General features: G+C 35.6%; 2 protein-coding genes across 3 annotated transcripts; both read left to right on the top strand.

Annotated features, from left to right (window-relative positions):
* The first annotated feature begins 2,598 nt into the window (after positions 1 to 2,598).
* LOC143604885 (TATA-box-binding protein 2-like) lies at positions 2,599 to 5,555 on the top strand. Of its 2 annotated transcripts, XM_077081223.1 has the most exons (9): positions 2,599 to 2,709; positions 3,946 to 4,033; positions 4,133 to 4,204; positions 4,368 to 4,418; positions 4,495 to 4,539; positions 4,634 to 4,726; positions 4,984 to 5,085; positions 5,175 to 5,248; positions 5,341 to 5,555. In XM_077081223.1, coding segments are annotated over exons 1-9 (606 nt in total). In that variant the 5' UTR covers positions 2,599 to 2,629; the 3' UTR covers positions 5,342 to 5,555. The 2 variants fall into 2 exon arrangements, with proteins under 2 accessions (XP_076937338.1, XP_076937337.1); XM_077081222.1 differs by having other exon boundaries at positions 4,984 to 5,248.
* A 1,487-nt stretch (positions 5,556 to 7,042) lies between these two features.
* On the top strand, positions 7,043 to 9,650 carry LOC143604887 (chaperone protein dnaJ 10-like). Its single transcript, XM_077081224.1, has 8 exons — positions 7,043 to 7,323; positions 7,415 to 7,474; positions 7,542 to 7,624; positions 7,719 to 7,884; positions 8,071 to 8,200; positions 8,274 to 8,432; positions 8,539 to 8,711; positions 9,405 to 9,650. Exons 1-8 carry the CDS (start codon positions 7,237 to 7,239, stop codon positions 9,522 to 9,524), a joined length of 978 nt encoding a protein of 325 aa, XP_076937339.1. The 5' UTR covers positions 7,043 to 7,236; the 3' UTR covers positions 9,525 to 9,650.
* Positions 9,651 to 12,339: the final 2,689 nt, after the last annotated feature.

Below are 12,339 nucleotides of genomic sequence, written 5' to 3' on the forward strand. Positions count from 1 at the left end.
ATTCTATACAGGGCTCAGTCAGCGTCTAAGGCACGATTTTGGTAAGAGCCTGAAATAAGTTTAAAAATAAGTTATATATATATATATATATATATATATGGTGGAGTTAAAATAAGAAATTAAGTGTGTCAAAGAAGTGTAAGAAGTAATCTGGTGCGTTAAATATGTTGATCTGACAATGGATATGGAAAGTGTGTTTATTGTGCGGTGTGTTCTATTTTAGTTGCGGTGTGTTTATTGTGCGGTGTGTTTTATTATATCTAATGATGAAAACACATAATTTCTACATTTCTTAGGAAAAATATACTTTTTTTTATAACTTTGCTCTCTCTCTCTCTCTCTCTCTCTCTCTTTATATATATATATATACTAGCTTTAGAAACCCGTGTGTTACACGGGATAAATTAATGTATAAATTACAATGAATAACTTAAAACAAATAAAAAAAATATAATTAAATCTTTTTATATTATGTAGAAAAAATGTATTACAAATAAATGTTTTATGTCATCAAATATATTTGAATTTTAAATTAAGAATGAGTTGTTCTACCATCGGTATATAATAATGAAGCTAAAATCTTTCACAAAAATACTATACATTTCATACCAGACCATAGACAAAAAAGACATCAGATTTTTCTTTTTGAGCAGTTTTTATGTTGATTTTATAAACACATTGTTGTTCAACTATTACAACAGTCTTATCTACCTATATTAATAAAAAAATAATTCTGAACACATGACATTCTGAGGTTAATTTTCACTATCAAATTCCCATCAAAATCATTTCTCTTCTGTTGATGGAATATATTCTAACAATGTACATTATTATAATATGTAAATATTTATTTGTATAAAAGTGTATATAGATATAATACAAATATAGTTTAAAAAAAGTGAATAATTTAATTAGATATAATATAAATGGAGTATAAAAGAAAAGTGAATAATTATTGATATATACCATATATTAGTTTTGGAAGGAAAAACATTGTGAGGATTAACCACAAATTGACATGTGTCACAATTATTTTACTTTATTAGAATATGTATATATATATATATATATATATATACATTTTTTCTAGCCATAATTAGTGAATTGGGTTAAAAATGGGTGAAAAAACCAACGGGGGCAAAACAAATTAAAATAATAATAATAATAGTGTAAACAACTCTTTTAAAATTAAAAATCTTATAAAGTTTGAGGCTATTAATCAAGGATTACCATTATCGATCTTTTAAGAATTTTTTATTTTATTATTTGAAAATGAATATGCTTATATAAATATAAGCATCATTGTTCCCTCTTACTATCTCTACATTTCACTTCAATTTATATTACAAAAAAAACACATAAGGGATGAGGAATGTGGAGGCACTTATGTAATATTTTTTCATTAAACTCTATTATTTTTAAAAATAATTATATATATATATATTACAAAAAAGCAAATAAGACAACAAAACTGATTTCATCTAAACTGATTTCAAAATAAGTTTTGATTCAGCTTAAAAACCGTTAGAAAAGAGGAGAGAGGAGCTCTCCATTCCTGGTTCTCATGTAGCTAGAGTGAGATTCTAACTCAATGTTGTATTTGAGTAAGATTTTTGAAAGAACAAAAATAGTCTGATGCAATATTTCTTTGGTCTCTTCGAATCTATTTATTTTCATAATTTGATTTTGAAAATAGTGGAGAATTCTTAGATTTGAATAGTCACATCACATGATTCACAAAAACTAAATTTGCATGAAGCAATAATTGTGAACCATGATTTCACCAAACAATTTGGATAATTGGATGTGCTGGCCCAATCACCAATTTCTCAACAAAGAAAGCCCAGCATCAAACCATAAACAGGCCATTTAGCCCAATCAACCATCACAACTCACAGTAGCTCTCTACCGACGTGTAACCCTACAATTGGTCCTTCACCAACACTCACATCCAACCCGTCACCCAAATTACAATCCTACCCCCACACCACACTCACACATCAAGGGCATTTCCGGAATCGTATAAACACCCCAATATCCTTGACGACGACTCCTTCACCTTTCACCTCATTTCTCACCCTTTGTTCCCAAATTCCTCTCAACACAAAGCTATAAAATCATCATATAAAAGATCTTTTTTTTCAAATCTTTACCGCCCTTTTGTCTAATTGCATCAATTCCTTCTCTGTACCCGTTTTTACATCCCCAATTCGTTTTAACGATCCGAGAAACCCTAATTTCAACTTCGCTTCACAAAAGGTGAACTTGGAACCCTATCTATCAATTTTTATATTAATCTTTGTGATTTGAGCTTGATTGGTGTGTTAATTTTGAATCAGTGTAACTAATTTTAAAATTTATGAAACCCTAATTTTGATTTTGTTTCAAAAAGGTGAAATTGGGACCCGATCTATCGGTTTTTATATAAGTCTAAGTGATTCGAGCATGATTGGTGTGTTAATTTTGAATATGTGAAACCAATTTAAAAGATTTATGAAACCCTAAGTTTAATTTATAGATCTATATTGGGGAAATGTGGTGAAATGATGAAATTGAACTTTAGTGAGCTGGGTTTTTCGTATTTAGTATTCTTACGGTTTTGTTTACGGGTTTATAGGATTTGGGATTTATGGCTGATCAAGTGTTGGAAGGTGGTAGTCAACCGGTCGATCTATCGAAACACCCTTCTGGAATTGTTCCTATTCTTCAGTAAGTTGTTTTTTCGGTTCGTTTATGATCGGGTAATCGAGTGGGTGCCGTGTGTGTGTTAATGTCTGTGAAGTATGTTGGAAATATTATTGTGATTGGTTGTGATCATTTACAGCTAATTAATGTTGATTTTAAAGCTAATTAATGTTCATTTACAGCTGCTAATTAATGTTGGCATCACGTATATACTTTGTGTGTGTTCATGGGTTTATGAACCTGCAAATATGTTGGAAAACTCGTGACTGTGACGAGTAGTGATCATTAACAGCTAATTTATGTTGATGTTCAGCTCTTGTAGTGTATGTAATTTGTCATTAATTTGAAAACTTTAGTGTATGTGCGATTGTAGTTTTTGAGTGGTCTCATGTGCAATTTGTTAGTTGGCTAACAGTGGCTAATTATGGAAGCTAAGTTGGCGTGCATTTGTTGAGTTAGAAAAAGTAGGGTGTTCGGTGTAAACGGGCCGAACTGACTAAGCTTGAGCTCGGCTCGTTTAACTTACAACTTACGAGAGCTCAAGCTCAACCTCTGCTCGTTTCGAGCTTTGTTTGTAAAGTTAGAGCTTGGGTCGTGATTGTATCTTTCAATTTCATGCTCGGTTTGGGCACACCTCGTTTATTATTTTTCTTTTATTTGTATACTTTTAATTTTTTTCTATATATTTATAAATAAAATTGGTATATATGTTAATGATATTTATCATTATTTTGAATATAAATAACAGGCTGGTTTCGGCTATTGAGCCATCTCGAGCTCAATAAGTAAAGCTCGGGATCGGGCTTGCTTATTAAACAAGCTTATTTGAAAGCTCGAGCTCGTTAAAGCGTGGCTTAATTCGAGCTTTATCGAGCCATACTTGAGTTGCTCACGAGTGGGTTGGCTCATTTACATTCCTATTGAAAAGGGTTGGTCTTTTGAGTATTTGGCTAACTTTGGCTACTAGATGGAGTGGTCAACTATCAGTTATAAATTGGCATATTGAATTTAATTCCTATAACGAACTATTATACATTTTCATTTGTGGCCTTTTTTTTGTCTTTTTATAATTCAATTCTTATAACGTGTTGTTGCATTTAATGTCTACTTTTGTCGTTTTTGTATGCTTTGTTTTTCTTCGCAACATTTTGAACCAACAAACGCATTTCTTCTGTGCATACAAATATACAATAACCAAAATGAAAAAAAAAACATCCTTCTTGAGCACACTGCTAATAATCAGCTTGTCTGTACTTATAGGAACATTGTATCCACGGTCAATCTTGATTGCAAACTAGACCTTAAAGCCATTGCTCTACAAGCACGTAATGCAGAATATAATCCCAAGGTATTCTTTTCTTTATCCCTGAATAAATGCAGCTTTTTAGTTAAATATTTAAAAAAAAATTGTTTATTTATAGTACCCTTTTTTGTTAATGTTGTTCAGCGTTTTGCTGCTGTTATCATGAGGATAAGAGAACCTAAAACAACTGCTTTAATCTTTGCTTCTGGGAAGATGGTAAGTTTTTTTTAAAACTTACCAAAACAGAAATTTTGCATCTACTTTGGTTAAAAACATTCTGTAAATTTGATATTGCTTATTATCATACGTTGACTCAGACTAATAAAGAGTCAAAGATTTAAACTTGAGTGCTAACATACAAAAATGGTAATTGCTCCAGGTTTGCACAGGAGCAAAGAGTGAACAGCAATCAAAACTGGCAGCACGAAAGGTACTTGAAGACTAAAACATTAATCATTTATTCCATGTAGTTTGTTATGTTCTTACGCATTATGTTATTTTTTCAGTATGCTCGGATTATTCAAAAACTTGGCTTCCCGGCTAAATTCAAGGTAATCTTGTAATTTTCTTATTATCCTTTTGTTATCTAAGTATCAATTATACGCCTTTTTTATTTTAAATATAATATTTTTTCTTGGTTTGTAGGACTTTAAAATACAAAATATTGTCGGCTCGTGTGATGTCAAATTTCCAATTAGACTTGAAGGCCTTGCATACTCTCATGGTGCTTTTTCAAGCGTAAGTTCATTAAAAAGTTGCTAAAAGGGAAACAAGTCAAATAGGTGAAAGTCAACCAACGTCTGATTGTAATGCATACCACCTCCCAAATTGTTTTGTATGTATATTTGGAATATTAGTGTACCAATGTTGATTTCCTCTTCGTTATTAATGCATTAAATATCAGTATGATAAATAAAAAGTTGTACAAAGTGAACCATACTAAAGATGACTCGTTTGACCGAACTAATGTTTTTCTTGGTGGTTGGTATACATAGTATGAACCAGAACTGTTCCCAGGATTGATTTATAGGATGAAACAACCGAAGATCGTTCTGCTGATATTTGTTTCAGGGAAAATTGTGTTAACAGGCGCGAAGGTATGGCCGGCCTTTTTTCAACGTTTTAAGTTATATGGGAACTGTAGAAAAAAAATGTTTTTAAATTATTGTTTGATATGCAATTTCAGGTTAGAGATGAAACCTACACCGCGTTTGAGAATATATATCCGGTGTTAACTGAATTCAGGAAGATTCAGCAGTGGTATGTCACCTAATATGAGACTTCTATGTATTTCTTGCTGTTTTTAATTTATTGTACGGTTCTTTAATAATTAGTTAAATGTGTTGATGCAGATTTGGGGCACATGGTTTTGATGATATAATGTTATAGGTGAAGTTGACTTCTGAGGGTTTGACATGCAGTGTGATCTTGACTTTAATTCATGATGAGATCTTGTAGTGTAAATGGAAATGGAAATGGAAATGGAAATTATCATAATGAGATATTGTCAAGTTTTTATGATCCAAAACAGAGCTTTTTTTTAATATATATTAAACGTTTTTAGACATTTTGATTTTTGATTTGTACAACCAAGTGATATGAAAGATTTTAGATGGTTATATTTGCATGCATAAATATAGTTCTGTACAATATTGAATTATTTTTATGTAAATAATCATGATTGCCCCATAAGTATATGCACATGGTGCTGATAAAACATAGCAGGAGAGAGCGAGTGCATTGTGCGGTACATAACTGATTTATGTATTGTAGTTATAATATGTGTGAAGAGTTGTGGGGTTTTTTTAATTATTTACTTAAAATTGGTTTTGTATTGAATAATCCCATATACTTTGAATTATTTCATATTTAAGTCACCTTAAGCATAGCTTAGTTTTTGGCGTCATTGAAAAATTAAAGTAGAAACATCAACCGGACCTAATAAACTAGTGATATTAGGGTTCTGTATGTGCATGCGTATGTGTATGTGTTTGTTTGGGCTGATTGTTTTCGGTTTGAATGTTTGATGTATAAGCCGGATTTAGTTATGGGTCGGTTTTGGTTTTGCATTTAGGTTTAAAATATTTTTGTTAATAACTTGTTAATTTATGTTTATATGTTACATATTCGGACCTAGATTTTTTATCTTCACATATGTTACTTAAAATTCGAAAAGGTTATATAATCCATAGTTTGGTTAGGGGATGAAACGGAAATGGAACTTTAACTTTTGGTTTTAAGAAAGAATAAAAAACAAAGCATCTGGTATAAATTTTTGCAAGTTATTTGAGCGCCAATTTGTCGATAAATTTCGTTTCAAATTAATCGTTTTTTTCCACCCTGCATGATATGCAAGGAGAAAACTTTATTAAGTATCTAATATAGAGCAGTTAATACAACATTACAATGTTATAAGTCAAGGGACAAAAACTAAAGTATAGAATAAGTTGAAGGGTCATTGACGTTGTTTACAACACATATAGTAACAGAAAAAACGAATCATTTGAACAATGCGTATAATGAACAATATCATATTATCATATCATGGATGATTTTCAATATTTCCAGATTCGTTATCCGTCCTCGTCATGATTCGCAAAATCGTAAGTTTCATTCTCTCACTCCATGTTTTCAGTTTATCATTGTGATTTTAGATGCAATTCTTTTCGTTATCTATCGAAAAAAACCCATGATTAGAGGAATTTAATTACATCAAAATTTCTTAAGGATTCCATCATTATTATGGTAATTATTAATCCAGAACAATTCTGGCTACAAAGTTTGTTTATCGATCGATTTTTATCTCCTAGGCACGTTAGGATGATTATACAAAGAAGAAATTGATAAGAAAGGTAAATTTTCAATACAAATTTGTCAATGTGACTCAAGGAGTGAAAATTAATTTATTCACAATATAGTTTCAGTTTTATTAAAACTTTCCAAATTGTTACGTGCAGATTAGGAAAATAGAATTTGATAGAGAGAAAGATGGATTACTCCAAACTAAATCATAGCTGATCTCTCATTAGGGTTCATAGTGTTTAAGTACACGTTAACATATTTACACTTAAACCCCTATGATATTACCTAATTACAATAAAGCCCCTGATACTGTATCACAAATTTTATAAAACTGAACTCTTTGCTTGCATTTTGCAAAAATATAGGTCATTTTGCAGCTCAAATCTGTAACTATGAGGTTATTTTTGTTCTTTTACCAGTCTTGCAAGAGCGGTGGTTGCTAAACTATGCCGAAAGATACAGAATATTATGACATCTTGGGAGTCAGTTCCGATGCATCAGCATCGGATATTAAAAAGGCTTATTATGTCAAAGTAAGTTTCCTTGTTCTTTTTTTAAAGATATGCTGTTACATAAAAATATGTTCAAAAATATCATTAGTAACGTTTTATAATGTTTTTAAAGGCAAGGATAGTTCATCCTGATAAAAATCCAGGGGACCCGAAAGCTGTCCGTAATTTTCAGGTGCTGTTAACTTAACACATCATTTACTAATACATGTCGTGTATTTATATGATTTGTATGCTTGAAGGTTCTTGGAGAGGCTTATCAGGTTCTAAGTGACCCTGAGAAGCGTGAAGCGTATGATAAAAATGGGAAGTCAGGTGTAGCGGAGTAAGTGTGACACGTCATCTTTTTACATCAAGAATTGTTATCATTGTTGTTATTATTATTATTATTATTATTATTTCTGGTAATTTGTTTGTAGTGATACAATGGTAGATCCTGCAGCTGTTTTTGGTATGCTGTTTGGTAGTGATTTGTTTGAGGATTATATTGGACAACTTTATATGGCGTCCGTACAATCAGTTGAACTTGAAGAAGAGGGACAAGTTCCTGAAATCCGCAGGATGAAAGTCCAAGAGAGAATGAGGGTATACATTATTCACCTATTTACCATTTTAATCAAGGGTCTAATCCATTAGTGATATGTAGCACGTGTCCTCCAGTGATTGATGGAAGTTATTGGAAACAAAGAATAAAAAAGTTAAAACTATCTTTGTAATTTAAAAAAGTCAAGTTTATTTATTCATGTTCTCGCTCAACCGAATATTGTATAGGAATTTCAAAAGGGAAGGGAAATAAAGCTCATAACAAATCTAAAGAATCGCCTTCGACCATTCGTTGAAGGCCAAGCGTCCGAATTTCTAAAATGGGCAACATCAGAAGCTCAGGGGCTCTCACAAGCCGGTATGTGTTTTTAAAGTCAATGTTTGACTTAGCTGCAGTGGCTATATGACATACTGATTGCTAAACATTTCAGCTTTTGGTGAGGCTATGTTACATACTATTGGCTATATATACAGAAGACAAGCTGCAAAAGAACTTGGAAAAGATAAACGTTATATGAAGGTCCCGTTTTTAGCCGAATGGGTGAGGGATAAAGGTCATCAAATGAAGTCACAAGTTGCAGCTTCTCAAGGTTCTATATGTTCATAAAACTAGAATAAATAAAAATGTTTCAATTTTTGATAAATGAAAGTAAACCTTAGGAAGTGTATTGTATATGTGTTATTTTATGAATGTAGTTGCGGTGTCTTTGATACAAATACAGGAGGAGTTGAAGAAGTTGAATAATTCAGAAGCCAAGGAAGAGCAGATAAATAAAGCTATAGAAGAAAAGAAAGATCAAATTATTAATTCTCTTTGGCAGATTAATGTTGTAGATATTGAGACAACCTTATCGCATGTCTGCCAAGCTGTAAGTTCATGTGTCCTCTAGTGAAGAAAATATCAGTTGTGGCAATTTAAACTTGTTTACTTATGAACAGGTCAAATGTTTTGTTCTATTTTCTTTTATCTCTAACCGGTTAAGGTTGAACGGGTAAAAGAAAGACCTTAACTATAAAGAAACCACTCAATTAGGTTAAACATGTCAAAAGCCGTCTAAAGTATAATTTTGTTCTAAAAGAGAGAACTGTTATTGAAATAGTATAACGTTGTAGTCATCTTTTGCACACTAACTATTTAAAAAAAGATAAAAAAAAACAGACACTAGGGGTCTGCGTGGGTGAGTTTTGGGCTCAAACAGAACCAAAAACCGAAATTCGGTTATTCTGTTTTTACGATAGGTTTGGTACGGCTTTACCAGTTGGGCCGGAAAAATTGGCCCAAAGTAATCATTTTTGGGCATGAAACTTTGGGCGCAAAAATTTTATGTTAGTTAATGATTAATTTATAATTACACAGCCTAAATTATTTAGGCCAAGCCATTCGTTAAATATTTATAATTACTTAACATTTAAAAATAAAAATTTATTAAAAATTTAAGTAGTTTTTTCGATTTCCAGAAAATAAAAAACCAAAACCGAACGGTTCTGTTTTTTTTTTCTTTTTCTGGTTATTTTCATGGTTTAGTAATTTTTGACCCATTACAAACCTGATTATTTTTCAGGTGCTCAGAGATCCTAGTGTTTCAAAAGAGGAGGTAAAGCTACGCGCGATAGGAATGAAGAAACTTGGAACAATATTTCAGGTAAGCTATAACATTTTACTTGAGCGACTTGTTGCATGAATAACAGGAAGAAAATGATTGAGTTGTGTGGTATTTTCAGGTCCACATAACTGGAAGAACTACATATAAGAACAAGTATCGATAGGATATACCCTCTATGCATTTTCAACTAACTTGTTTAGTATTGTTAATTTGTTGCCCGTTACCTGCCACTTTATTGTAACCGTTTTGAGTTTAGCAATGAACATTTTCTAAGATAATGGTATTTGAAGAGGTAGGTCCCAGCAGAGTCCAGTTGGACCCGCAAGACTCACCTTGAACAGGGACGTCTGCGCAATGACCAACTGCTCCAGCAGGACCCACCATGCTCAAAGAACCTTACGCGCAGTACGCCAGCTGTACCCGCAGGGAAAGCCTCCCAATGGTGAAGTACCCCGCCTGTTCCCGCAGCTGCGGATACAAGCCATCAGGGAAGGCTACCCGCACTAACAGCAAGGCTACACGCACAAGGCATTCGTTACTTCAGTAGTCACATGAAGGAATGAGCAAGGCGGGAATACTCCCGCCTAGATGAGCCAGTCCGTATGCTTCTGGAAGGTCTTTCGCACTATACCTACTAAGGTATGGGCGGAACAGACAATTTGACCAGAGCAGCCCATGAACTAATCACAGGGTGACAGCTCACCGACAACAATACGAGGAGGAGCACCCTCTAGTACTGTTTGTCACTATTAGCCGCTGCCTACTCACCAACCCTTATGATGGGACGTGCGCAGCCTACAGTTGGTGGAACAATATACAGCCGACCTTATTACTGTTGGCCGTAACCTATCCACCAACCAGCATGGCCTGTGCGTAGTCCACTGTTGGTAGAACAGGAATACTATTCAGCCTGCTGTACCTGCTTGGAAACCTACCTTCGGCTATAAATACTCCAACGCATTGGAATGGTAAGGACATCATCTGATATCTCAATCTTATCTAGCAATCTCTTAATATACACTTATATTCAGAGCAATCTAGTCTGATTCTCACGCCGGAGGGTGGTCACAAGGAGGAACCCCCCCTTCTCAGTGACGAGCTTACGGTGTCTGTTTTGCAGGTCTCCAGAAGAACAACCTTCTCTGCTAGACCTCATCCGTGGGAAACATTACTTAACCCCCAGATTATCTATAATCTGCCTGTGGGTTCACTTAGTGTTTCTTCATTGGCGCCATCCGTGCATAAAAGCTAGAACTAATTTAGTTTTTTCAAAATTTCTGAAGAAATGGTTAACGTTACTCCGGTCCCAAGGCCAGTAACCGACCAAGAAACCCCGGTAACCACAACCCCAGCAACTGGGGGGAACACCGGCGGTTATACAAATCTTACGAACACTACCCCGACTACCCAAGCCGGGGCAAGTGCAGTAAATATTCCACTGGGGTTCACTGATGCCCAGTTGGAAAAACGAACGAGGGCCCCTCGCCAAACACTAGATCAAGTGAAGGCGTGGGCCGAAGCACGTCAAAGAGAGTTCCAAGCTGAATTGGATGAACGCTTGCGTTCAGTTCAACAGGCTGACGAATTCGGCAGTACTCGCCAACAGCTCAATATGAACAGCGAGTGCGAGTACTCAGACGAGGAGAGAGAAGAATCCGATACCGACGCAAACCCTCGCCATAAGGCGAAAGGGAAGCGTAAGGAAACGGACTTCCAGCCAAAAAGGAATTTTGGGGAAGCTTTTAAACCAACAAATGCGGAGAGAAACCCGCGTGACTTCTCAAAAACCTTTAGGCCAACTGCTACAAATGCAGGAAAGTCAAAGTTTGCAAGGGACATTGCGGAAGCAATCGCCCCGAGAAGTGCCAAACAAATGTCTAACATTGGCACTTATGATGGTCTATCCGACCCAGACGACCACTTGAACAGATTCATTGCGGGGGCAACCGTCAGTAACTGGACGGAACCCACGTGGTGTTATATGTTCCAGATGACTCTGGTTGGAGCGGCCAGGGCATGGTTCGATCGTTTACCGGTCCACCACATATATGACTGGGCGGACTTTCAGAACAAGTTCAGCCAGCACTTCAGCCAACAGAGGAAATACACAGAGGAACAGTGGACGATCCTCAACTGCGTTAGAGAGGAGGATGAATCTTTATTAGACTTCATCACCCGCTTCAACTCCAAAAAGCTAAGTCTCGGCAACGTAAGTGAAGATCTTGTTCGCGCCGCTTTCATCCAAGGCGCCGAATACCCGGAGCTTATCCGCACATTGACGGGTAAGGATGGCATGCCATCAACATGGGATGCCATCATGACGGCGGCCAAGCGCTTTGCCGAGATGGAGAAGCAACTGGGAAGGGACCTTCCCCAGAGTACACACCTCTACACGCAGAGGACAAGAGAGAACAATGTCCGGATCGCCCGGCAGAACAAAAAGAGGAAGCTAGGTATCTGGCAGTCAAGGGTAAACTTTGACACCTCATCCAGCTCTCGCCCTCTTGTTGGCGGAAGAAATCACACACACCCTTCAAGCCAAAAGCACCGGTGGACGCCACTCACCAAAAGCGTCACGGAGATATTTGCCACTGAAAAGCTACCGTGGCCAAAAGCTCCAGTGATCCGGCACCGACCTAATGCGGATCAGAGCAAATCCTGTGACTTCCACGGGACAAAAGGTCATGGTACGGAAGAGTGTACATCCTTGAAGGATATTATTGAAGCATTCGTCAATGATGGAAGACTGGCACACCTGGTGGCATCAATCAAGAAGGGAGGACGGAACGACAACCGGTACCGAGGCAACGGACGAAAGCCCGTTGACATCAGCATCAACATGGTTCATGGTAACATCAGAGGAAGAAAAAGGCGAACGCCAGAACCATGTGCG

Source organism: Bidens hawaiensis, unplaced genomic scaffold, assembly GCF_021521415.1.
Source record: "Bidens hawaiensis isolate Kalapana, Puna unplaced genomic scaffold, B.hawaiensis_p1.1 tig00067222_1, whole genome shotgun sequence".
Lineage (NCBI taxonomy): Eukaryota > Viridiplantae > Streptophyta > Magnoliopsida > Asterales > Asteraceae > Bidens > Bidens hawaiensis.